Here is a 26,969-nt window from a genome sequence, read left to right as displayed (position 1 = left end):
TCAGAGTCTACACAGGAATGAATAGCACTGCGGGGGTTGAGGGGGGAAGTGACCAGGGCTCCTTCGCGCAGTGGGCGTGGTTAGAGGCGGAATTACGTCACGACGGCCGGGCGGAGCCCCGCCTCCTACAGTGGCGGGAGATCTGAACGCGGGTCTCCGCTAACGGCCGCTACAGGGGCTCGCGGTTCTCTGCCGCTATGAGTCGTAGAGGGCCAGAGGAGGAGGCGTGTGGCGTGTGGTTGGACGCAGCGGCGCTGAAGAGGCAGAAGATGCAGGTGGGACGCCGTCATTGAGGCGATACGCGGACTTTGGGGACGCCTGAGAGAGGGGGTCGGCACGGTGGGAGGACGGCTTTGGGGCGACCGGCTGCGCGAGGCCAGAAGCTGGCTCCTAAGTCGTCCTGGGGCATGCTGGGAGAGGCTCAACTACTGGTCACCCACTGGGTGTGTTCTGCCGAGCTTGCCAGGACCAGCAACATCGAGAATGCAGAACGGGGATCTGGCCCAACATTAAATGAGCATCCCTGAGGTGCTGGAGACGAATGGACATTTAATATGCGTTGGCTGTCATTAATCTTTTTCTCCCCACCAGTGAAAGAAGGTTGAGTAGTCCAGGTTCACCCAGTTCGCCCATTACCATGTGTGAGATACTTGCTTGTTTAGCATTTTATGCTGGCTGTTGTTTGGGTTTTAGATGTCACCTTGTTTGGTATAGCTATATGGTAGTATCCGTCCAATTACCTAGGCAGAACATAATATGTCTCCAGAAGTAGTTTCAAGAGAAATGTGATTTTTGGAGTTTAGAAGGATTGCTATTGATTTGAGACTATTAAAGCACATTGAACGGAACAGGTGGAGATCTGAGATTTAAGTAGTTTGATTAGTAGGCTATAGACCAGCTGTTAACCTTTTTTTTTTTTTTTTTTTGCTGATGAAAAATTGGAGACTTTTTTTTTTTTGTTTTGTTTTGTTTGTTTTGAGCCAGGGTTTTTCTGTTATGTAACTCTGGCTGCTCTGGAACTCCCTGTGTAGAGCAGGCTGGCCTTGAACTCAGAGATCCACTTGTTTGCCTCCCCAAGTGCTAGGATTAGTGTGTGCAACCAAGCTGAAAAAAATTGAGGATTCTTAAAGTCATCTTACAACTGAAGCAGTTTTCAGTGTTTCTCTGTGTAGTCCTGGCTGTCCTGGAACTCAGAGATCTGCCTGCTTCTGCCTCCCGAGTGCTGGGATTAAAGGCCACCAATGCCTGGCTGAAGTAATTTTTTTTTTTTTTTTTTTTTTTTTTTTTTTTGGTTCTTTTTTTTTTCGGAGCGGGGGACCGAACCCAAGGCATTGCACTTCCTAGGCAAGCGCTCTAACCACTGAGCTAAATCCCCAACCCCTGAAGTAATTTTTTGAGGGGTAACAAATTTTCACAATTTTTTTCCTCTTAAGAACATTTTTTGGAATAGGTAATATATTGATTGATGTGTTCTGTGATTTAAACATATAGTCTAAACATTTAGTCTATGAAACATACTCCTGGCTTTGCCTGTAATTTGTGTGTGTGTGTGTGTGCGCGTGCAAATGATTCTTTTTCCACAAATAGTTGCATGCCATACGTCGTTTAGCAATTTGAGTTTAATTTTTAAAAATTACTTCAGGGGTTGGGGATTTAGCTCAGTGGTAGAGAGCTTGCTAAGGCCCTAGGTGCGGTCCCCAGCTTCGGAAAAAAAAAATTACTTCAATGCTTCTTTTCTCCCCCCCTCCCCTTGTGTCTGTTGTCCTCAATAAACCTCTTACATGTGGAAAAAAATGACGTATGCGTGGGGGTTATGTATATGAGTGTAAGTGCCCACAGAGGTCAGATAGAGGTGTGAGAGTCCTCCTGCTGGAGCTGAGGTTACAGGTAGTTGTAAGCCACCTGATACCCTGGGAATCGAACTTAGGTCCTCAGACAGAGTATGCGCTCTTAACCTCTAAGCTCTCTCTCCAGCCCATCCCCAGCTACCCCTGGATGTCTGTATGGATGACTTTAGAGGGGAGCTGTAGTTGCATTCATTTGTGAGCTGAACTTGGCTCCTCTGGAAGAGCACCAAGATTTTTTTTTTTTTTTTTTTTTTTTGGTTCTTTTTTCGGAGCTGGGGACCGAACCCAGGGCCTTATGCTTCCCTAGGTAAAAGCGCTCTACCACTGAGCTAAATCCCCAGCCCCAAGATTTCTTAACTACTGAGCCGTGTCTCCAGCGTGAAGCTTGGGTTTTACTTCTTGCCTTGTGAATCACGTTTTCATAGCGCTGCCTTCATGCTTTTGTAATGTTACATGCATAGCATGTCGTTCATTGTATGAAGTAATATTACTGTAGTTGGCTCAGGCAGCCATAGTGAAATACCATAGACTAGATGGCTTAAACAACAGAAGTGGTTTTCTTCGCTGTGAGGACTGCCAGTCTTGCGATCTGAGTGTCGTCAGAGTCATGTTTTGGTGAGGATTCTCCTAGCTTGCACACAATGTGCTTAGGTGGCATTGTGATGTCTGACTGTGTGGATTCATGTGTGGAGAGGAGGAGAAACAGCACTCTCTCTAGTGTCATCAGAGGCTCACCCTCACCCTCATGCATTATTAATTACCGCCATCTCCCAAGTACCATCTCACTGGGAGTTTGTTTCAATTTATGAACTCCATGTAACCATAGTTCAGTCCATAGCAGAGGTGTGTGTGTGTGTGTGTGTGTGTGTGTGTCAGTAGTCCCTAACTAATGAAGAGTTGCGTTGTGTCTTGTGCTATTTAAAACAGCTTCCGAGCTGGTTTAATGGCATGTGGCCCAGAAGCTGGAGGCAGGCAGATTCCATGTTTGAGGCCACCTTGGTATGGATGAGTTCTAGGTCAGCTCGTACTATACAGTGAGACTGCCTTGGGGGATACAGCAACAAAATCACCACAAAACCCAAAAGTCATGTCTTGGTGAATGTGGCACAATCTTATGCATGTGTTCTTCGGTACCTATGTAATATGTGTGGCTAGTTTTGTTTGTTTTCTTTTTATGTAGCCCAGACTGGCCTGGAGCTTACCATTGTAGAACAGGCTGACCTTGATCTTTTTTTTTTTTTTTTCTTTTTTTTCGGAGCTGGGGACTGAACCCAGGGCCTTAAAAGCAGCTAGGCAAGCACTCTACCAGTGAGCTAAATCCCCAACCCGACCTTGATCTTTTTGATCCTCTTGCTGAGATGACCTGGTATATGTAATATTTAAAGAAAACAATAAATGGGGTTGGGGATTTAGCTCAGTGGTAGAGCGCTTGCCTAGCAAGTGCAAGGCCCTGGGTTCGGTCCCCAGCTCCGAAAAAAAAAAAAAAAAAAAAAAAAAAACAATAAATGCTAGTGTTTCCCTGGGCTCTCGAGAGCAGATTACAGTGGTTTGTGGACCGGAATGATAGCATTGGTCAAACAACCCTAGGCTTGTGATCGGTATCTAAAGGGGGATAGCGTTCTTTTTTTTTTTTTTTTTTTTAACAGACTTTTTTTAAACATTTATTATGTATACATCATACAGCTTTCTGTCTGCATGTATGCACCTGCAGACCAGAAGAGGGCACCAGACCTGATAGATGGCTGTGAGCCACCATGTGGTTGCTGGGAATTGAACTCAGGACCTCTGGAAGAGCAGTCAGTGCTCTTAACCTCTGAGTCATCTCTCCAGCCCGGGATAGCGTTCTTAAGGGCCGCCTCTGAGCCTGTAGGGCCTGACATCTGTGAGTAATGGAGTCATAAATGAATTGAGTCAGAGGACGTTTAACTGGTTTTTGCTGCCTGGATTGTTTGCTTGACTGTGAGGAAAAAATCCATACACTTAGCCATGAATGTGTATTTTCCTACTGTGTTCTCATAAAACTCTTCAAATACCAGACAAGAGCACTACAGTGTCTAGCAGACTATAGAAACCTGCCTCCTCTAGCCATCGGAGAGGCACATGGCACACTGGCCAGTGCTTTGAGAACCTGTCTTTCCCCTCTCAGTCCTTGAATAAAACTTACTTTGGAGAGAGTGAGGGCAGCACATAGTCTGACCTATATCTAGAGTGAGTTTTCGTCTTACCTGTTCTCACTGCCTCAAGCATGCAGTATTGACCTCACCACAGAGGTCAATGTGGGACAGTGAATAGTGGTATTTTCTTTTTTATGGTTTAGGAACTATTTAACCAGGCATGGTAGCACAGGCCTGTAACCCCAGTGTTCAGGAAATGGGGATGGGAAAGTCAAGAGTTCAAGGCCACTGGGCTTCATGACAGACACTCATTTTCATACAGGCTTATAAAAATAAAACCAAACAGATAATACTGAATTATTTTAAAAACAAAAGGCTTCATTGGTGGTAGCCACAGTAACACATTGATATCCTTCAAGACGTGTCCCCTAGTCTAGTGGGTATTTGAAGCCTTAGTACTGAACCCTATATTGGCTGTATTTTTTTTCCTGTTGATAGATACCTATGAAAAATTTTTGATTAAGATTTTTGTTTGGTTTGGTTTGGTTTAGGTTTTTTTTTGAGAAAATATTGCTACATAGTTCTGGCTGTCCTGGAACTCATTATGAAGACTAGGCTGGCCTTGAATTCACAGAGATCCACTTGCCTCTTCCTCCTGAGTGCTGAAATTAAAGGCATGCACCACTTTGTCCAGCATTTATTGAGATTTTTTTTTCTTTTTCTTTTCTTTTTTTTTTTCCAGAGCTAGGGAACCGAACCCAGGGCCTTGTGCTTGCTAGGCAAGTGCTCTACCACTGAGCTACATCCCCAACTCCTTTTTTTTCTTTTTTTTTTTAAAGAATTGTTTATTATATGAGTACACTGTAGCTGTCTTCAGACACACCAGAAGAGAGCAACAGATCTCATTGCAGATGGTTGTGAGCCACCATGTGGTCGCTGGGATTTGAACTCAGGACCTCTGGAAGAGCAGTCAGTGCTCTTAACCACTGAGCCATCTCTCCAGCCCTTTTTTTTTTTTTTTAATAAAGATGTTACTTTTAAGTGGTTTTTATTTATTTATTTTTATCGAGTTTTTTTTTTTTTTTTTTTTTGGTTTTTTTTTTTGAGCTGGGGATCGAACCCAGGGCCTTGCGCTTCTAGGCAAGCGCTCTACCACTGAGCTAAATCCCCCCTTTTTTTTTTTTGAACTGGGGACTGAACCCAGGGCCTTGCGCTTGCTAGGCAAGTGCTCTACCACTGAGCAAATCCCCAACCCCAAAAGCGTGCTCTTGACTACTGAATCATCTCTACAGCCCTTGTTAAGACAGGGTCTCAGCCAGGCAGTGGTCCCACACGCCTTTAATCCCAGCCCTTAGGAGGCAGAGGCAGGTGGATCTCTGAGTTCAAGACCAGCCTGGTCTACAGAGCGAGTTCCAGGCAGTCAGGCTACACAGAGGAACCCTGTCTTGAGCCCTCTCTCCCCCAGGGTCTTTTTTTTTTTTTGGTTCTTTTTTTTCGGAGCTGGGGACCGAACCCAGGGCCTTGTGCTTCCTAGGCAAGCGCTCTACCACTGAGCTAAATCCCCAACCCCTTCCCCCAGGGTCTTGTGCATTGTAGGTTGTCCTTGAGCTCATATGTAGTCATGGATGACCTGAACTTCCCATCTCCCATCGCTCGTCTTCTGGGTGCTGGATTTTAGGCATGTGCCATTATGCCCAATGCTATAAGGTCCTAGAGATGAAAATCAGAGCATCCTGAATGCCAGATGAGCACTCTGCCAACTGAGGTACATCCCGGGCCCTAAAGCTTTACCTTATGAAGAACAGTAATAAAAACCAGAGCAATATACTGATAAACAGTTATGCAGATGGTCTCTTTGACTCTCATGGGAGCGTAGAGTACACAGTGAAGTACACCAGCTAAATACGACAGTCATGGCGGAGTAGGATGGTGTAGAAACTCACCTCGGTAGGCAGGGTGACACATTACATTGTAAACTTGTTTATTTCCATAATTTCCACTGCCGTGTTAGACTGGAGCTGCTGTAGGAAACTGGACACAGAGCAGAGCCTTGAGTAAGGGAGGTGCTTTCCACACACTGGGGCGACAGCTACACCTTCACGTAAGACCCCCAAGTTCTGTGACTGAAAGACTAATTTATAAAACTTTAAAGATTTATCTTTTAACTATGCTTAAAAAACATTGAAAAATCTGCCCCTGCCCCCTTGCCCCAGTGCTTTGCTGCCAAAGCAACTCCTCTCCCTGGCTTTTTAATCCTTTGTACTTCGTATGCAGATGTGTCCGTATGGGCACATGTGTGCGTGTGCGGGTGTCCTTGTGAGCCCTTAGGAAAGGTATTTTTCCTACACATGAGGGAGGTGGCACCGATGTAAGGTGATTAATGCGTTTGCTATCTTCATTGTGTTATACTTAAATGTCATTATAACTAAAGGAAGGGCATGACCAGGAGAGATGGGACTGGGAACATACCAGAGACCCGGGCTGAGTCGTCGTGGGTTTCTAGGCCAGAGAGGTGGAACAGTGGCTGCCTGCCCCTGGGCAGCTTTATTAGCATTCATCCCGTCAGCACATTCTCTGCTGGGCTTTCGCTATATTTAGAATCCTTCCCTCCATTCTTCCTCCTTCCTGTCCCATCAGTGTGTCCCTGGGTTAACATGAGGCCTCCTTGTATCTAAGCCTCTTACATGGTATTCAAGTCCTCGACCACCTCCATATCCTCAGCTCTGTCTATCCCAACCCCGCTAAGGTCTCACTATGCTTCCAAACTCAAAATCCTCCAGCCTCAGCTTCCCATGTGCTGGGGTTAGGAGAGTGCCTCAATGCCTGGTCTCGAGTCGTGTTTCTTACTGTCTCTCCCACATGGCCAGAATGACCCTTTGCTCAGTTAAACTGAATCCATCTCCTCATAACATCCAGAAGCCCCTTTAGTCCCGCAAGCACAGCCTCACTCTGCTCCAGCCACACCGACCCTACTGCTCTTCAGGTCCCTTGGCCTGGTGCATTAGCTCCAGAGCGGATGGAGCCGAGTCACATGCCCCATTCTGCGCTTGCTCCGATCCCAGTGTTATCAGTGAGTTCTTCCTTAGCCACCATAACGTAGGCGCCTTGGTCCCTGCCGCACACACTCATCATCCTTGCTTACTCTTTCACAGTAGCACGTCCGTCCAGCACACAATGTGCTCTGTCTTTAATCCGTCCCTTTTGTCCTTCTCTTCATTAGACCGAAAGGCCGCAGGAGTCTTTACAGTTGTCTCAGTAAATCGGTGTCTGCCAGTGAACAACCAGCAGCCTCACCATCTCTGCTGCTGTTGCAGTGCCTCACTCGTCCTCTGAGGGATGAGTGGGAGGACTTGGAGTGTTTTTGGGTAAAAATAGGCTGGAGACATCCAGGAACGTGGCTGCTGACGTGTTTATTAACACTCCTCCTTGCTGATACTACCTCCTTTCTTTGTAATAGAGAAGAAAAGCTTAGTTCACTAAATGGAAAGAAAGGCTTAGCAGTAAGGAGTCCAAGAGGGCAGCACTTGTGGGTGTACACCCGTAGCCTGGCAAAGACTGTCATCTAGTCTTACGCTTGTGTCACCCTGGCATCCATTTTAGTCAGAAGTTACCTTTTCTCAGGCCAGAATTGGAGGTCACTGACTGTTTAAGTTTCCAAGTTTGTACCCTAATCTAGAAGCCCACAGTTCCTCAGTGTGGTCAATCCAGTCACCTGCCTTCCACAGCTGTTTGCCAGTGACACTTCCCATGAGACAGCTAGGTGTAGCCTGGCTGCCTGGCTTTACTTATCTTCCCACCTGACTGGGTACGAACTCTGATCTCCTAGAACTCACATCTGCTTGCCTTAACCACCAATTGAGACTCTCCAAGGGAAACTTGCTTGCATAATGTCCTGACTCATGTAAAGGGCATTAGCCCAGTGGCTTCTTCTCTGTTCTCCTGCCTTGGTTTACAGCAAAGAACACCCCTCCCCGATGCGAGCTGACCTTGTTGAGCATTTTGTTTGTTTGCATTTCAGTATCTTGCGTATAGATACTCAAATATCATTCACAATTTTTCACACATTTAACACGTGTTCCCATAAAATTGAAAGACCATATGCCAGCGTGGGCATCTTACAATGTGTTGGGTAGGTTCCAAGAGTGAGTATTTCTAAGGAGCAAGGCAGAAGTGCTTTGCATTCTAGTTTTGGGATTCAGATTATGGATCAAGATAGTCACAGGCTTTTTCTCAAAATTAAATTCAGAGTGAAGCAATAAGGACCTCTCTCTTTCATGGAGAAAATATAATTGTTCCGCTAGCAGGGGAACACAGGACATGGGACCTCACGATTGTCTTACCTGGGTTGTGGGAACTCCAGTGTGAGCCCTGGGAATGATTCGGCCTGCAGTTCAGCTGGCCATTTGTACTGCCCAGGCTTCCCTAACAGCAGTGTAGCTTGAGCAGTGGATCAAGGGTCTGCAGTGTCTGGAAGTCACCTCTGAACTGCAGACCCTACCTCGGCTTCTCCAAGTCCCAGTCTTCCTATTGGCTGGGCGTGGTGGCACAAGCCTTCGATCCCTGCACTGTGGAGTCAGAGGCAGGTAGATCTCTGAGTTCCAGGACAGCCTGGCCTACAGAGTGAGTTCCAGGACAGCCAGGGCTACACAGAGAAACCCCGTCTTGAAAAAAATGAAGAGGGGTTGGGGATTTAGCTCAGCGGTAGAGCGCTTGCCTAGGAAGCACAAGGCCCTGGGTTCGGTCCCCAGCTCCGAAAAAAAGAAAAAAAAAAATGAAGAAAGGAAAAGAAAACAAACAAAATGTGGACTTAGTTGATCAGGACCGCAGTGCTCATTTGGGTGCCCGCTGACCCGGAGAGTGCTTCCGAGCAGCAGGCTAGGGAAGCCGCCAGGGTCTCCTTCTCTCTCCTTCCAGTTCTTCACGGCCGGCTTTTCATGGTATTTGGGTTTTGGTTGGGTCAGATAGTTGTTTCTTTTGTAACTTTAACTTTTCATGTGCATGAATGTTTGCTCTCATGTATGTCTGTGTACATGTATGCCTGTTGCTGGTGGGAGGCAGAAGACATTGGTTCCCCCGGAACTGGGGCTACAGATGGTAGCGACTCCCATGTGTGCAGGTCCCCGGGAAGCACAGCTAGTGCTTTTGCCAGCTGGGCCGTCTCCCCAGTCGGCACTGCTCTGTGTAAGTGTGTGGTTTGTATGTAGCCCTGGTTGGCTTAGAACTTGCTATATAGACCAGTTGGATCTTGAATTTGGAGAAATCCACCTGCCTCTGCCTTTCCAGTGCTGGGATTAGAAATGCGTGCCATCATACCTGGCAAAATCTGACTTTAAATGTACAATCTTGTTTTAACCACTTGAAGTACAACAAGGTTTCCAAATGTGGAACTGAAGTCAACTGCCTAGAATTAATAATTTGCTGTCTAGTGTGTGTGTGGTCTAAGCACTTGGGAGGTGGAGGCAGGAGACCCACAAATTGAAGGTCAGCTGGGTCTACATGGTGAAACCTGTTAATAACAACAGTCTGTAAGTCCACTTCCAGGAGAGCTGGTGCTCTCCTCCAGCCTCTGAGGGCACTGACGTGCACTCAGTCCACAGACGTGTAGGCAAACACTCGTACTGATGAAATAAAAATAAACAAGTCTGAGGGGAAACCGACAAGTACATTGTGAGGGGAAAAGAACCGTATTCACAGCTGGTTCCGACGGGAGCCTGGTGCACCACTGTGAGATCAGCGTGGGAAATAGAGCAAGCTCATGGCCCAGGCCTTCCGCTCCTGTTCCCAAAGGACTTACAACCTGCGGCAGTAAGTCCTTTATTTATGTTTAGTGCCACTCTATTCCTACTCCTGACGAGATGGGATCAACCCAGATGTCCATCAACAGGTGAACTGAGTGGATAATCAAAGCATGGTATATATACCATAAAGAAAATGAAAGTATGCAGTTGGAAAAAAAAAAAAAAAAAAAAAAAGGATGGGATTTGGCTCCCAGTTTGAGGACGTAGTCCATGTGGTGGTGAAGTCCTGGCCGTCTGTACAGCTGAGGGCAGTTGCTCACATTGTGTCTGCAATTAGGAAGCAGAGTCTGAGTGCTGGTGGCCCGCACAGTGCCACCACCTCAGGTAAGAGAGCCCTGAACAGGCAAGGCCAGAGCTAACCTCATCTAGATAATCCCTTCCTGGTGTGCTCAGAGGCCTGTCTCCTTGGTTATTTTAACTCCTGCCAAGTTGACAGTATTAATGACCACGGTTAAGACAGCCATTTTCACAATCTCAATTCTTCAGTGAACATGGGAGATTCTAGTGTCTTCAGTCTCTCTGAGTGTTTTATTAAAGTTTCCATTATAATTGTAGAGATCTTTCACTTACTTGGTTAAGTTTATCCCTAGGTGTTCTCCCTTTTTTGAGGTAATTTTGGATGTGGCTTCTTCCTTGGCATGGTTGTTACTGGTATATAGGAAGGCTACAGATGTATGGAAGCTCATGTATCTTTCCACCTTGTTGGAAGTGATTGTCAGTTAGACTTTTCTAGTAGTGTAGGGTTTCCTTGTCTGTAACCATTTCATCTTACGAACAGGGCTGCTTCGGCTTTCCTATCTGCCACCTTCCATTTGCCTCTCTGCTTGCTCCAGCTCAGACTGCTGGCCCTGGTGGAGAGCAGACAGAGTAGACACCGGTTCCTGGGGTTAGTGGAAAGTTTTCCTAGGTAGCATATGTTGCTTTACAATTATTTATGTTTCTTCTATTCTGGGTTTCTTCAGGACTTTGACCATAAAGGGATGTTTGAATGATTTGAGCCCAACCCATATGGTTCTGTGGCCATGTTCTTACCTGTTAAGTGCATATTTGAAAATTATCAAAAATTTATTGATTGCTAGTACAGAATCAGTTATTTCTTTTTTTTTTTTTTTCCTTTTTCGGAGCTGGGGACCGAACCCAGGGCCTTGTGCTTGCTAGGCAAGCGCTCTACCTACCACTGAGCCAAATCCCCAACCCCCGAATCAGTTATTTCTAAATCTAAGGGAGAGGGCCTCATCTTTGCATTCTTTGATTAGTACTGTTTGGTCAGTCTTACTGATAACTCTTGGATATTGGAAAGACTGGGCTGAAGTAAGGATCCTCACAATGGGAGTTGGGGATTTAGCTCAGTGGTAGAGCGCTTGCCTAGCAAGCGCAAGGCCCTGGGTTCGGTCCCCAGCTCAAAAAAAAAGAACAAAAAAAAAAAAGAATCCTCACAATGGGAGGAAGCAGAGGGAGGTGACGTCCAGCACAGATCACAATCTTCCTAGAGAATGGGGTATGAGTTGGGCCCACAGGGTGGGACTACTATGCCTCCAAGAATCACTGCTGTTAATAATAGAGATGGGTTCTGGTATTTTTCTCCCTCAGACACATTTACTCAAACTAGGCACCAAAATGCTGACGTTGCTTCCTGGAGAGAGGAAACCTAGTATTCCTTTTACTCAAAGAAGAGGAACCCGGCAGACCAGCATCACCTCCTTTGTCACCTCACAGCCAGGTATGGCAGCCACTGGAGACACCGGGATCTGAGGAGCAGAACAAGGGTGTCATTTCCCCGTGGTGGAGTCTTTATAAACCGTAGATGTTGCTTTGGAGAAGCTGGATATTATACATACCTCTATACGTGTGCTTGCTGGTTCTGTTCTGCTCCATCTAATTTTAAATATTGTCTTCACTGATAGAGCCGTGAGGGAGAGCATAGGGAGAGCTGTCTCAGAGCAGGTTGGAACACACAGAGCCCTTCGTGTGCACTGTTCTCCAAACACAAACGTACTTTTCTTTTTTATATAACAAGGGAAGTTGCCATTCCTTCACTCCCCCCACCCAAAACACTCACTATTTTCAAAATCTGGTGTATTTTATATACTCTATGTTGAATTCTTAAGAAAAATTGAAGTTTCTCACAGAATAGTGTCTGCAATATATCTTAGCAGTAAAAAGAAAATCCACCATTCTGCTTTTTAAAATTCTTTATATAATTTGAGTGTGATTTGAGTGGATAGGAATCCTGTATCATTCATCTTTAAGGGAGAACAGGATCGATCCCACACTTACTGAAATGGACAGGCTAGACACTAACTTGTTTTCCGTTCTAACTGGTTGACTTAACATCCTACTATCTTCATTGGCTTTCTCATGAAATGTCTGAGTTGTGGAGAAATGACATTTATTTTTATAATTACTTAAAAATTATACTTTGATTGCTAATATGATTTTTTTATGACCTTACAAAACAAATGTCCGAGCATATTTCCTTAAGGATAATGCCTGGGTATGTAGTTAGCCAAGGCAGGACCGATGTTTAGTAGAAACCATAGTAAATAAAACAAGCGAAACTGTTACTGTTTGGCTCTTTGTTAAGAACCTTGTGATGAAAACTGAGTTGAAGAAGTCAGCTATGGTCTGACTGTAAAGCGTCTTTGACATATTAGGCAGAGGGTACCTCCCTGGAAACATCATGCTTGAATAGGGGAATGTATGATTGAGGTCTTAGAGCTTTCAGCAGAGAAAATAGGACTATTAGCCTTGAAGTTGTTTCAAGAGTCTGGGACCCCTGTACTGCAGGAACAGTGCCTGATACTGGATTGGAAAGTCCAACGAACTCCTGGCCAGAGCATTTTCTCAGTGTAATTGTCTTCCGTTTCATTAGGAATGGCAAATGGTGGTAACCAGAAGAACGCGTCCTCTCTCAAAGAAAATCAGATCAACAGAGAATGCAAGTCTAGAAGCCAGCTAGACTGTTTGGACCAGGGATTAGAGGATGATTGCTTGGTGTCCCCTTTGGCCACTTCAACTCCTGCAGACATCCGGGAAGCTGGACATTCTCCTCAGTCTCCCCAGATTTCAGGCTGCCAGAGTTTGGAAACAACATCTTTGACTATGATGTCTTTTCCCCAGCCAGATGTCCTGATGGGCACCGGAGAAAGTAAAGCCCCCCTGGCTTTTTCCTTTACCCAGTTCTTAGAACATTCTTGTTTGCTGGATCAAAGAGAGGCCAAGAGGAAAAGGGAAGGACTTTGTGGATCTAAGACGGACTGTCCAGGGATGGGAAGCCACATCAGACCACCTGGGGGTAAATGCCATCAGCCCTTGGACAAAGCCAAAGTGGAGAAAAGGGCGCCTGCCAAGGAGAACAGGCAGGCCCCTGTGCATCTTCAGACATACAGGCTTGGATCCCACAGTGGGAAAAAAACATTACTGGTGACAAAAAGCCCTTGTCCTCTTTCTGTATTTCCCTGGGACATTGACAGGAGAGACAGGGACTCCTGGAGTCAGCTTTTCACTGAAGATTCCCAAGGCCATCAGGTCATTGCCCACAGCACTAAAATGCCTTTCCAAGATGTAACCAATGCTAGGAATCAAGGCTCAGGGCAGTTTCCCGACAGCTCTCAGGCCCAGGGCCAAGATGGGCCTACTCTGTTACATCTGCAGCCACACCTGCTCTTTACCCAGGACTCTGAAGGTAATCGGGTTATCAGGCACTAATTCTAGACGTTTATGTGAGTGTATCTTGAAGTGGCAGAGCTGGAGGAAAGTGGGGTGGGGCTGGGTAAAGGGTAAGATTTGTTTGGTGAAAGGCCAGGTGGGATGAAGCAGTTGTCACTATGGAACATTTTCTGTATATAAATAAAGCAGGCAGTGTGTGGTAGGCATGCTGGTTGGTATCGTGCTTTCCACTCAGGAAGGTGACTGGTGCATCCCGTGAATGGATGTGAGGACTGAGACGGCAGGACAGGACTAACTGAAACCAACTCTGTTCCCGGAGCTGCTCCTCCGCCCTTCTAAAGGCCTTGCAGTTACTGCTCAGATACGAGCTCTTTTCCTCTCTGGCTCATTCAGACTCCCAACTGCAGCTGAAGAGAAGTCTACTGCCCCAGCCCGGTGTGTGGAGCTGGTGGAGGGGGTGCATATGGCAGACAATCATGTGTCCCCCCAACCACCCAAGATAGGGTTTTTCTGTGTAGCTCTGGACGGCCTTGAACTCACAGAGATCTGCTTGCTTCTCTCTCACTCCCAAGTGCCGGGATGTACCCACCACAGCCCACAGGTCATCTTTTTGTTGGTGTTAACTGTACATTGTATGCTTAGAGCTGGAGAGATGGCTCAGATGGTAAGAGCACTTGCTGCTCTCATAGCGAATCCAGGTTCAGGTACCAGCACCCGTGTGTCCATTCATAACTGCCTGTAACTCCAGTTTTATGGGATCTGACCTGTACAGGCACCAGACACATGTGGTACATACAGACATGTAGGCAAACACTCATACACATAAAATGAAATTAATTTCTAAAAAGTGATTTGCTTTATTTTTTTATACCCAAATCTGAACTATCACTCTTCCGTGACTCTAGGTTAATGTCTGGAAAGCTGGCTCTGGTGGTAATTAAAACGTTTATCAAAGCTACACAGTTGAGTACTGGACCAGCCTGGGCTAGAATGACATTTTGCTCCAAGAGACAGCAACGTTATGATGTGTGAGTACAGATGCACGTGCCACGCAAAGGGCAGCTTTCAGGAACTGTCTCTGCCGTGTGGACTCTGGACCCAGGGCACCAGGCTGAGTGGCAAACACCCACTGAGCCTTATTTATTTATTATATATGAGTACACTGTAGCTGTCTTCAGACACAGCAGAAGAGGGCATTGGATCTCTTTACAGATGGTTGTGAGCCACCATGTGGTTGCTGGGAATTGAACTCAGGACCTCTGGAAGAGCAGTCAGTGCTCTTAACCGCTGAGCCTCTCCAGCCCCGCTAGTCAACTTTTTAATAAAAGTGGTGTCACTGCCTGAATTCCACCAATCATAACTTCTCTGATTTTGCCTGTATTCTACCCAAAGCACCTCTGTTCATGTGGCATTCTGTGTGGCAGATGATGCAAACCACAGTAAGTTACCAAAGGGAATTTTTACGAGTTTGGGATAATTTTCTATGGAAAGGATAAAATTCCTTAGAATAAGATGTACAGGTGTTTTGTCTGAATGTATGTGTACCTCATGTGTGAGCCTGGTACCAACAAGGCCAGAAGAGTATGTCAGATTCCTAGGACTGGAAGAACAAACAATTGTTAACAGTCACGTAGGTGCTAGGACTCAAACCCTTGTCCTCTGGAAGAGCAGCTAGTGACTTCTGGGTCATTCCTCCAGTCCTTGGAAAATTATCTTGAGGTTCTCAACTTGTGGCTCTTGGCCTCTTGAGGTTGTATTTATTTACATTAAATTTTTTTTTTTAAGATTTATTTATTATATGTAAGTACACTGTAGCTGTCTTCAGACACATCAGAAGAGGGCATGAGATCTCATTACAGATGGTTTTGAGCCACGATGTCGTTGCTGGGATTTGAACTCAGAACCTCCGGAAAGAACAGTCAGTGCTCCCAACCACTGAGCCGTCTATACAGCCCATATTACAACTCTTAATGGTAGCAAATTTAGTTATGAAGTAGCAACAAAATTTTATGGTTGTGGGGAGAGGGGGTCACCATAGCATAAGGACTTGTATTAAAGGGTCACAGTGAGCACCACTGTCCTGAGGGCAAGGAAGGAAGTCAGGAGCCTGTTTTTTAAAAGTTCACATACCTTAGAATCAACAGGAGCCCTCTCTTCACTAGAGGCCACTGTGGTCAAAATTCAGAGACAAAATAAAGAAAAACTACACCATTTCTCCAAATCCTTCATTTAATATCAGGTAATGCTTCAACTCAAAACACACAGTATTCATACCATAGAGAAAAGGGCCCTGAGGGCACCTGAGTCATGCATGATGCAGTAAATAAAATCTTGGCCCAACCTAGAGAGATCAGTCACTGTCCTAGAAGAAGGATGGTATGCTCTTTTTGTCTCCACATTTCTCCTTCCAAGATGGACTTAGTAAGTCCATGGAAGAAAAAAAATTCAATCAGTGGAACTAATGAGGCCCTGGAGGGTAGATCAGGTTGTAGTTTTATAAAATGTTTAAGAAAAAACAGGCCAGGCCTCCCTGCAGCAGCCCAGATATTGGCTGGCCCAGTGGCCTGACCTCTGCAGCTAGAGGGAAAGGGTGACTGTGGGCACTGGTGTATGTCTGTGATGGAGCAGCAGAAGACCTTCCTGTGAGCATGAACTAACAGCCACTCCCCCTCAGCCCCGTGGTGCTGCAGGGAAGCTGCTGAGAGTGACCGCTGTGCACAACATGTCCAGTGAGACCAATTATGGAGTCTAATGCAGTGAGTTAATTAAGTCATTCATAGAGGGCTTATTTTTCAGAGACAAGAAAAAACAAACTTCACGCCTTAAGCAGAGATACTCCACTCTACCCAATTACCTGTAACAAATGTCACATCTCCAAAAACCATAGACCTTAGACTCTGCCAAGGTTTAAGTGCAGGTAACACATAATCCAGCTCTTCTCTTCCAGCCCAAGCCCTAGTCAGCAAGACTGTTCAGATCTCAACTGAGACAGACATCCGCAGTGAGGAAGGCAGCTATTGAAGGAGTTCAGGAGCAAGAGAAGAGTTTGCAGTCAGTGCTGTCAGTTTCCTTTTCTACTGATGTCTTCTTCCTTCAGGGCAAACTTCCTCCTAAGGACCTCAGAGATAAGGACAGCAGGGTCTTCTTCCTTCAGTAAACTCCGGCTCCTGGAGACACAAGAGCTTGTGTTTAGAGAGCACTTGCTCTGTTCTGGGGCGTGGTGTATGTGCACTTTTTACCTCCCGAGTCTTCACAGCAATTCTGTGAAGCACCTGCCAGTGCGTGTTCCCGCACCTATGGGAAGATTTCCCATGTGGACCTGGAGTTAGTGTTTGGTCTTTAAAACCAAGCTATCTGATCTGGATCCCATCTCCTAACTAGAGTGCCTATACTTCTTACACAGCTACAAAATATGGTAAGATGAAGGCCTCTCCATTAGTTGCAGTTCTGATCTTACCTCAAGAGGGTCTGCAGTAAGTAACTGATGGCTCAGCCATTCTGATCCTTACTAGTTTTGGAGAGTACAACCTGGATTATTCTACCACCATCCTCCTTAGGTGAGCTGTTTGATTGTGTGCGCCCCCACCCCACCCCCCAAAAGATCAAAAGCATAGCAAAACATCTACATTATAAGGAACTGTGGGAACAAACTGAACTCTAGGATAGGTACACATTTATGACAGAAGAGCATCCTGGATACTCTGGGAATAGTTGTCTGAAGCTGTTAACTTGTACACTTGTTTCCTGGAGGTGCTTTACTGGTCTTTGAAGAAACAAAAGGTCAAAGATTGACTTCAAATCTGAAAGTAAAAGGACTGTCTTTGGTCTAATCACATTATCTGAACTTTTGCTGACCTAGTTAGCTGAACCATTCTTTATTAGAGAAAAAGATGCCAGGGCACTTGTGGGGCAGGTTTGGCCAAGGTTTTGCATCTAATTTGGTCCAAGAAGCCAAGTACTAGAAGCTCAGCTGGTGACAAATATCTCTATTTCTAGCACTTAGGAAGCAGAGGCTGAAGGACCGCAAGTTCAAGACCAGCTTGAGCTACACGAATAGACAAGCAGTATGTTTTATATCACTGACTAGAAGAAAAGGAGCTCAGTAGAAAATGAGGTGAGGTGGCTGCTACATTTGGGGGAGTAAGAGATCAGAGAGGAGACTGGGTCGGCAAGTTTCAAGGACAGCTATACTGGGCACCCACCACCAGGCTCCATCTCCAATTAAGGTGCCCAAGAACAAGGTCCCCTGTAGTCTCACTACATCTGGAGTAGCTGCAAAGGACAGGCTCCCTGAGGCAGTTCTACAGCTTGTCTACCAGGAACCATACAGGAGGCTCAGAGAATGGCCTTGCTTCAAACTCCAGACCTGCTCAAATTCCCTCAGATTTGAGCAACGTCAGCCACGGCTTCATTCTCTGGGTATTGTGCTTTGATGAGTTTAATGTGTACAAATTTGGGCCAGGTGCAGTGGCTCATGCCTTTGATCCCAGCACTTGGGAGGTAGAGGCAGGCAGATCTCTGAAAATTCAAGGCCAGCCTGGTCTATAAAGCGAGTCCTAGGCCACCCAGGGCTTTACTATGAGACCTTGTCTCAAAAAAAAAAAAAAAAAACAAAACAAAACAAAAAAGCCAACCAACACCTTAAATTTGAGCAGGTTTGACAAGTGGCCAGATTTCTATGAATTTTATATAATATATATGAAGGCGTGAGTGGTGGCAAATTCCTTTAATTCCAGCACTCAGGTTCAGAGGCCAGCCTGGCCTACAGAGGAGCTCCAGGATAGCCAGGGCTACACAGAGAAACCCTGTCTTTTGGCTTTCAAGTCCTTGAACTTGAAGGTTTTACACTACAGAGTACTATACATAGAGTGCAGGGCCTGCAGAAGCCAGAGTGTGCGATCCCGAGCTGGAGCTATAGGTAAGGAGTGCTGTGGGTACTGGGAATCAAACTTTGCAGGAGCACATAGTGCTCTTAACCACTGAGCCATCTCACTATCTTATACAACAATAAAACCTCCGTTACAAAATTCTCCGTCCACCAAAGTTAGAGACACCAGTATGTCCTATAAACCTTGTTTTGAAGGATAGAGCATGTAAACTAAAAGGCTACTGAATCTGTTTCTAAACCAATGCATTGGTGTTTTGCCTGTATGTATGACTGGAGTTACAGACAGTTGTGAGTTCCTATGTGGGACCTGGGAATTGAACCTGGGTCCTCTGGAAGGGGTGCTCTTAACTGGTGAGCTCTCCAACCCACAGCTGCAGTCTTAACACTCGATTGAGGTAACTTACTAGCATGAATGCAAAGTGCTGCTTCCTCCTCAAACTAGGTCCTAGTCAGTCAGCAGGCTTTGTGAATGCAGCGACTTGATCATTCACCGTGAGCTAGGAGTGACCAAGAGATTACCAGAGCTGTCAGATACTCACAGGTCTTGGCTCTGTTTTATCCGATGAAAATCCTTCAGGATGCCCATCATGTCTGCAAAGCTGCTGGCCTTGGACAGAGAGATGCAGTCATCCTCCTCAGACGAGCTGCAGGTAGTTTTGTGTTCTGATTTGCAACATTCAGGGCTGGCAGAACAAAGCAGGGGGATTGTTGGAAGCTCGGGGACCTCAACCTCAGTCTCCTCAGTGATGTCACTAATGACAAAGGAAGTTGTAGAGTGGAATGAGGATCCAAAGCAAGGCAAAGGAGAGGAGACATTTGAACTTCCTGAAGATAAGAAATCTGGCGTTAATGAGGCCGCAGCTGAAAGAGAAAACAATAGGCATAATGGACACCGGGCTGAGTATAGCAGTGACCTCACAAGCACTACCCACAGAGCACACTCATCCCCTGGGCAGACCTCATGACATGCCTGAGTGAGGTGCCATGGGTGGGATGTCCTCAGGGAGTCTCTCCTGAGAGCTCTACCTAGGCCGAGAAGCACTGGCTTCTTAGTGTCCAGGGCGGAAACCCCTTCTCATAGGAAGCCACGGTTTTGCAGTGGGATGTGGGTCTGAAGTCCCATTGCTTGTTTTTCCCAAGACAGTTCCTCTGTGTAGCCCTGGCTGTCCTGGAACTCACGGAGATCTGCCTGCCTCTACCCACTAACTGCTGGGATTAAAGGTGCCCACCACCACCTGGCTGGAAGCCCTGGTTTAATCTGAAGCCAAGCGAGGCCTGCATCTCCTACATTTGTCATTTTCTCAACTGTGGTGGTGTTTGGCTTAATATTTTGAATTCTATCTATGAGCTTGAATTGTTCTAGACAAAAATCCCTGTTTTAATTGAGACAGTGGTTCTTCAGAGTTCCTAAGATGTTATTACACTTATTTACTGTGTGTGTGTGTGTGTGTGTGTGTGTGTGTGTGTGTGTGTGTGTGTGTGTGTGTGTGTGTGTGTGTGTGTGTGTGTGTGTGTGTGTAGGGACAGGTCAGGGACAACCAGAGTCTGGTCTTTGTTCCCCCATGTGGGTCCTAGGGATGGAGATGGAACTCAGAAAGGCTGGCTTGGTGGCGGGTACCTGCTGAGCACCTCAGAGCCCTGTGCCTATCTTCCTGAGTCTCAGACTGTCATTTGTCATTTTTCTCATCCGTATCTTGCTCACTAATCAGGGGCAGGGAAAGGACAGCCACACACACACACACACACACACACACACACACACACCCCTCCATGCTTGGCGTGGGGCTCCTACCTGCATCTGCTGCCACTATTTTAGCAATCTGGCTGCGCAGGTGGCTTAGTTCATCCTGCAGCTCAGTGGTGCGGCTTAGGGCAGGCAGGGCTGGCTTCTTCAGGGCCAGGAGCCTCTCCTCAGACCCACGCAGATTGGGCACTGAGGCATTCCGTTGCATGACAATCAGAGGGCTGGGCTTCCAGGTATGTCTCAGAGGGCGTGTATCGCTCCTGGGCCAGAGAAGGGAAAAGATGTCTTACTACAGACAGCTGGCCACTGTGTATCCCTGATTAAATTCTTTCACCCCACAGGTCCCACTTCCCTTTAAGCCCACAGCTCTCAATCCTATTGCCCGTCAGCCTCTTATAAACACCCTCCTGGCTGACTGCCTCATTTGGTAGAAACTGCAGCAACACCTTGATTGGTAGAAACACCAGCAGGGCGGCTGCTGCCTCAGCTACCTGACCCGAGCATATGTCTCCTCTTCATCTGCGGCGATCCAGGCAATGTCAGCCAGAGTCGGGACTGGAGGCACATCTTTCAAACACAGGTCAGAGATGTTGGGCAGGGTCTGTGAAAAAGCAAAATTCTACATTTACCCAGCATGATGACAGCTAGTCAGATTAATGCAAAATGGGACACCAATCCACTAGGTGAGGAAGGCTTCCTGTTTACAAACCAGGCTATTTAATGGGACTGGCCTGAATTGCCCCTCCCCCCTTTAATGTATTGCCTGCTCGATGTCTGTACAATGTGCACACTTGGTACCCACAGATGCCAGGAGAGGGTGTCAGATCTAGAACTGGAGCTACAGACAGGTGCCCATGGGTGCTGGGAATCAAACCTGCATCCTCTGGAAAAGCAGCTACTGAGCCATCTCTTTAGTCCCATACACTAAATATTAATGCTCCTATTACATACTACTCTGAAGGGCCTGTGTCCTGCCAACTGTCAGGAAACTTCCAGTGTCACACTACACAGCTTCATTGTCCTTTGCTTGCTTCTGAGTACCCAGGACCTCCCCAAGTTCCTTTGATAGTTCTGGACAGTGTTCTGTAATGACACACTTGTCTGGTAACTACACACTTCTAATCTTACCTAACACTAACTGATACCACTTCTAACCCCGGATTCAGTTCCTGCACAGACTGACCCTACCCACCTACCTACCTACCCACCCACCTACCTACCTACCTACCTACCTACCCACCTACCTACCCTACCTACTGACCTACCCACCCACCTACCTACCTACCCACCCACCTCCCTACGGTCCTCAGGCCTGTGTCTCTGCCTCTCTCTGTGCCAATAATGCTTTCACGTCTCCATTTCCCATACTTGCCACCATAACCACCTAACACAGGCTGGTGCTAACCATTTCTTAATGGAGGCAGCTGAGTCTAATCAACATTATTTCCTTTTTCTACCACAGAAACAGGTTTCAGACTTCGCCCAGACAGGAATCCCTACTGGAGAGTGGATGCTTTTAAAGCCTCCATAAGCACAGAGTAAAGAGCCTAGTAATAGAGTGGCCATGTTTGGACAGAAGAGTATGGGAATTTGAGGCCACAGAGAAGCTGGTGAGAAAAGCAGGTCTACTCAAGAGTCACAGCACTCAGGTAGGGAGAGATGCAAGGCACAAACGCCTCAGCTCTAACGTAAGCCATCTGGAGATTTGGTCTAGCAAAGGCTTTTGGGACTGCTTTGATTAAAAAAATGCATTGCTGGAAGCTTATAAAATCTGAGTCACTTAGTAGCAACAAAGATAAGATGAAAGACCGTCAATTTATGAACATGCTGGAAGTCTGACTGTGGGGTCACACATCTGTGTGCAATCGGAAAGGCATGGAGACCAGGATCTATTATAAACACTCAGTAAATGAAAGTGACCAGGAAAGCAAGCACAAGCCTTGGCAATTGGCACAAAAGCAGCATCTTCCTCCCATACTCTGAGCCTTTACTTTTCTTACTCTTCCAGTATACTCACCTCAAAGGATGCCCGTGGACAAGGTTTCAGGGGCAGATTGGTCCCAATTCTTCTTACCACACTGCGAGCAGCCCCATGTGGCTTGTTCTGCCAGATTGGGATAGTCTAGAGAAGAGAGACAGACAACCCCAAACCTCAGAGGAGTCCAACTACTGTTCCTTGCTTGCCTTTCTCTTCTTGGAGGTGAGTCGAGGCAACTGTTAGGGCTAGTCTCTACGCCTGCTGCTGCTAAAGTAGTCAGTGGTTGGGAGGTCTAGAGAAGGAACTAGAATTATCTGGTGATATGACTGTTCTGGCTCCCTGTACAAAAAAGTAAAAAACATGGACTTCTGAAATACGAAGAAGTAGGACTCCAGCCTTGCTCAATGGCAGGGCTTCAGGGAGAAGCAAAAATGAACCGGTGTCTCAGGACCTTGTATAGTTCTTAAGCAAACACAGTACTCTCTGTCTCTCTAGCCCCCTGCCCTGGGCCTCCTTACCACATTGGCTTCCATTCCTGATGTTTCAGCCAGCTCCTGCACCCAAAGGACAAGGCACCCACAGGGAAGGCTGGAGGTGTGACTCCTTCATATCAGGCCATTTCCTGGAGCATGAGACTTCCTTTCCTGCCAAACACCCCAGAGAGCAGGGACTCAGAGACACAAAACACCTCTGCAGAGCCACGCTAAAACCAACACTGCAATGTTTAAAGGAAGAAAGCAAGCCCAAGAGGCTGCCTTTCCTTGTCCCTGGCTTTTCGAAACCCAGACCCATTACAGGCCATGTTTCAGACCTGCTGAGAAAGCCTGGCCAACCCAGGGAAACTCCCAGGCTCTAAGCTTAACTGAGGCAATGCCTCAAGATAGAACAGTTTAGTGGTTACAAAACCCAAAGGAGAGCAAAACCAAGAATGCCGTCCAAGCCTAAGCATTTATTCTTGAAAATTCAAGTGGATAAGAAAGAATCAACAGCCAACTCATGCTAATTTCAGTCTACTGGGCTATGGGCTTTAAGTGCTTTTATGAGCTTTAAGTGGTTGTAATGTATCACCCCACCCCAACTGCAGCATTCTGTCAGAGCCGCACCTCCAGTCCCAAGAGCCTTTTCCTCTTTTTCCTTATCTAGGACTGTCTTGTAATGTTTGGGACGTTGTGTTCTTCACTGGTAAAATGGAGAAAGGTATAGTTGCCACTCTAGGCTGCTCTAAAGGTCAGTGAAATTGGATGGATAAAGTGCTCAACAAAAAAAATTTTTTTTTCTTTTCTTTTTTTTCGGAGCTGGGGACTGAACCCAGGGCCTTGCGCTTGCTAGGCAAGCGCTCTACCACTGAGCTAAATTCCCAACCCTCAACAAAATTTAAAACAAGACAGTTATTCCTGAATTTTGAAAATTCATTTATAAGGTTAATATACAAAGCAATACTGACTGTACCTTTCACAGCCGCCCTGGCATAGAGTTCAATCAATGAGCTTTTTTATGTCCACTAAAGACAAAAATGCCCACCAGTGCCAGACATGTAGACATTTGTGCTTTTAGGGAACTCAAGTCCAACAGGACAGGACCTGGACACATTTTCCTATGAAAGGCTGGGCATCATTAAGAGGCACACTAGGCAGGTGGCCATATAAGGTGACTACAGCCCAGGGCCCCATGGTGAACTCGGAGAGAATAGGAAAGTGAAGGACTTCTAAAGAGGACAGAGCGGGCTGGAGAGATGGCTCAGAGGTTAAGAGCACCCTGACTGCTCTTCCAGAGGTCATGAGTTCAATTCCCAGCAACCACATGGTGGCTCACAACCATCTGTAAAGAGATCCGATGCCCTCTTCTGGTGTATCTGAAGACAGCTACAGTGTACTTATATATAATAAATAAATAAATCTTTAAAAAAAAAAGAGGACAGAGCATCCCAAGAGATTGCAAAAGGTAGACCAGAGGTCTTTGCAATTCCTGGGTGAGGAGTCACCGGAGAACCTCGGTCTAGCTCTCAACAGTGAGGAGATAAACTGGATGGGCAGTCTCTCTTAGGGAGAGTTGTCATGACGTACATGGAGAGAGGAAAGGACTTGTCTGGCCAGTCACCAAGCGGCTGTTCAGTAAACAGTGTCTAAAGTCTGGTCCAGGTTCTGATACATGCAGCCCTGTTGAAGCCTAAGAAGTCCCTGTGTGCCAGAATTCTTGCCAAATGTCATCTGACTATGCTGCTCTTACCATTATGCCCTCTCCTGTCTTGCTTCATCTCCACAGACTCCAACCAAACGTAAACCTCAGGTGACAGCATTTAACAAGCTGTCGGTCCTATTGCTCTGGTGTTTAAATCTTTCAACTCTCCTAGACTCCACAGTCCTGCTAGCAGGGTGTACCCCATCTTCCAGCTCTCTTCAAACCAACCGTTTGGCAAGCACAAGACTTTAGGTCATACCCCCTCCCTAGTCCTCTGCTGGGACCATGCATCTACCGGGCCACCAGCTCCCAACACACCTTTTCTGTGTCCCAACAAAATTCTTCCTTGTCCAACTCATCCCAGCCCCTCGCACTCTGCTCATCCATCACTCTGTCCCTGGCGGCTTGGGTCCTCAGTTCACTGGGTAGCAGCCTGAAGAATCGTTTTCCGAGGCTGCTCAAAACTGGAAGTAACCAAACGGCCCACATCCCTGCCTCTGCCAGCCACTGTAAGCGCTTAGCTTTTAAGAAACCGCTGTAGGCGACACTAACTTAGCTTCGAGGCCCCGCCCCCCGCGTGCCCGCTAGACGCTCTTGCCGGTTCCGCAAACTGGGTCTTCACACCTTGGCGCTGCCGCAACCCCTTCTGCGCTGGCCGAGCACGCGTCTTTACGTGCGGTCTCTCGGCAGACCCTCTCTGTTCCGAGAAGGGCCTCGACCCGGCAGTCCTGGGCCACTGAGAAACTTTTGCCCAGCGGTGCCTGGCGGACACCCGGGCAGTGCGCGAGGGTCTCACGAGGCGCGAATGGTCAGCCAGATGCAGCACCTTGCGACCTCAACAACGCGTCCCCAACCCCGCGACGGCGACCCGGCTCGGGCCAAGGTCGGTCAAGTCCTTACCGCGCGTCCAGCGGCCCTTGGACCCACGGGCCGGGCCGGAGCGCACAATAGCCTCCAGGCCGGCGTAGGTCCCAGAAACGCCGCGCGGCCCGGGCGTATCGCACTCCAACGGCTGGGTCGACCCCAACCGCTGAGTGACTTGGCCAGCAACTACGCCTCGGGACTAGTGTCCTCACTAAGGGGGGCAGACAGCGGCGCCTCCCGCGAGAACTTGCACGGGAATAGGGAACGCGCGCTCCGCTGCGCCGAGACGGAGACGCCGGTGACGCACCGGGTCGCTCATCGAGCCCGCCTTCTGCGGTACCCCGTTTAGGGCTCACCTCAGATTCGAGCTCCAGACTCACCTCAGCCCCTCCTACCACAGTGGGCGGCCAAGCCTCAAACGTCCTCACTTCCGCTGACCCGCCTCCGGAAGCAATCATTTGCAGCTGCGCGGCAAGCCACGCGCCCAGGAGAGGCGGGCCTAGCAAGGGGCCGGAGCGGACGCGGCCTCTGAGTGGCTTAGTGTCAGGAGGCCACACCCCTCTCCAGGCCACGCCCCGTTCCCGGGAAGGTCTGTGCTTTCATCCGTTGAGTTTCTTTCCGTGATTAGTTGTTGCCGTGGGAGTTGCTTCCCATGTTTAGTGTCAACAAACTTCTGGAAAGCAGTAGTCTGCCAGTGTTGCTGCTCAGCACCGAAAATAGTTGGTGCTGTTCCCTACTCCCTGCTGCAGCTCTCCGAATCCTTTCCTCATTTCCGCCTTTCCTGTCTAGTCTGGACTCTCGTCCCGTTTCTTGCTTCCCAGACGCAGTTCCCAGCAAAAATGGCTGCTTTCGCCTTGGAAAGGCATGCCCTCCAGTGCTTCGGAGTAGCTTTCTTCTATTTAAAAGCTCATTGTCTCACACACGCACATACACGTACACACGTGTGCAGCATAATTCAGTCGTTGATTAGATAGGTGGATTGATGACACGCGGAGACTAAAAAGCTCTCAAGAGCGCTCTTTCTGCTGGTCTCCATGGCATCCAGTTAATGGGGACACAATTCCTTCTCTGCACATGGCTTTGCCTGACTCACCAGTTGTATTCCCTTTGTCCCAAAGCCTGTAATTCCCACCTGCCAGGGACAAATCTTTTGGGTCCGTGGGTGGACAGCCCTATGCAGTCACAATGGGCATTATGCCCAGACCTGCCCTTCTACACCCATACATGCTCTATTGTCGTCCTCTTGAAATTACAGTTCTATGTTGCTGAAGAAGGGGGACTGTCTGAGAAATGTGTCCTTAGATGACTGAGCTGTACACACATTATAGAGTGAGTACTTACACCTATGTAATATATTACATACCTAGGTGAATTGGTAAAGCCTATTGCTCCAGACTACAAACCATTGCAACTGTGCTAAACCTCAGGGAAGTTGTACATTTACATCTAAACACAGATAGGGCTCGGGCCAAGTTCTAGATAGCTGGAATTTCTCAGCTCCTGTAAACATTGGGCTTCACTGTGACCAGAGCCACCACGTGTCACACCCGGCTATTTAAACGTTTCTTAGGTTTTTCTTGTACTTCATTTTTCACTGGTCCCCATAAGATAGATGAGTGGTTATAATGAAGCCCTAACCTGGAAACTGACTTTACCTCTCCGTGTAGGTGAAAACAATATGGTTTCAAGAAACTGGGTTGGCTCTGCAGCATGGTTTGCAGAGCCTTTCTTCTGTGGAAGGCTAGGCATTGATGTGCTGTCTCAGCATGTTCCCCTGCCTTCCAACTCAACCTTCGTTTACAGGTCTTCTCCATCCTTACACCCTGCCCACTGTGTGTGTGCGCACTATGGTGCTGCCTACGACGAGGTCAAAAGACAACCAGGAATCG

General features: G+C 47.2%; 2 protein-coding genes across 6 annotated transcripts; one reads left to right on the top strand and one right to left on the bottom strand.

Annotated features, from left to right (window-relative positions):
- On the top strand, positions 1–13,634 carry Aunip (aurora kinase A and ninein interacting protein). 2 transcript variants are annotated; one of them, XM_032896418.1, is made up of 3 exons: positions 1–275; positions 11,350–11,479; positions 12,632–13,634. In XM_032896418.1, the coding sequence occupies exons 1-3, from the start codon at positions 198–200 to the stop codon at positions 13,465–13,467; spliced, it is 1,044 nt and encodes a 347-aa protein (XP_032752309.1). In that variant the 5' UTR covers positions 1–197; the 3' UTR covers positions 13,468–13,634. The 2 variants fall into 2 exon arrangements, with proteins under 2 accessions (XP_032752309.1, XP_032752307.1); XM_032896416.1 differs by lacking the exon at positions 1–275 and having other exon boundaries at positions 11,200–11,479.
- Positions 13,635–15,639: 2,005 nt separating this feature from the next.
- Mtfr1l (mitochondrial fission regulator 1 like) lies at positions 15,640–25,583 on the bottom strand. 4 transcript variants are annotated; one of them, XM_032896404.1, is made up of 7 exons: positions 25,461–25,583; positions 22,557–22,682; positions 22,078–22,182; positions 20,552–20,661; positions 20,109–20,320; positions 18,856–19,177; positions 15,640–16,595 (listed from the first exon to the last, which is right to left on the bottom strand). In XM_032896404.1, the coding sequence occupies exons 2-7, from the start codon at positions 22,569–22,571 to the stop codon at positions 16,490–16,492; spliced, it is 870 nt and encodes a 289-aa protein (XP_032752295.1). In that variant the 5' UTR covers positions 22,572–22,682; positions 25,461–25,583; the 3' UTR covers positions 15,640–16,489. The 4 variants fall into 4 exon arrangements, with proteins under 4 accessions (XP_032752295.1, XP_032752292.1, XP_032752286.1 ...); XM_032896401.1 differs by having other exon boundaries at positions 25,437–25,523; XM_032896395.1 differs by lacking the exon at positions 25,461–25,583 and adding an exon at positions 25,117–25,429.
- Positions 25,584–26,969: the final 1,386 nt, after the last annotated feature.

The sequence above is a fragment of the Rattus rattus genome, chromosome 1 (assembly GCF_011064425.1).
Source record: "Rattus rattus isolate New Zealand chromosome 1, Rrattus_CSIRO_v1, whole genome shotgun sequence".
NCBI lineage: Eukaryota > Metazoa > Chordata > Mammalia > Rodentia > Muridae > Rattus > Rattus rattus.
Note: the sequence above shows the minus strand (reverse complement) of the source record. Positions and strands in the feature narration are given on the sequence as shown.

Coding starts and splice junctions, on each gene's coding strand:
- Aunip (XM_032896416.1), top strand. CDS start 11,260: ATGAGTTGGGCCCACAGGGTGGGACTACTATGCCTCCAAGAATCACTG. Junction 11,480..12,631: donor CTTTGTCACCTCACAGCCAG/GTATGGCAGCCA, acceptor CCGTTTCATTAG/GAATGGCAAATGGTGGTAAC.
- Mtfr1l (XM_032896404.1), bottom strand. Junction 20,321..20,551: donor GAGACATATGCTCGGGTCAG/GTAGCTGAGGCA, acceptor TCTCTGGCCCAG/GAGCGATACACGCCCTCTGA. Junction 19,178..20,108: donor AATAGTGGCAGCAGATGCAG/GTAGGAGCCCCA, acceptor TTTCTCTTTCAG/CTGCGGCCTCATTAACGCCA.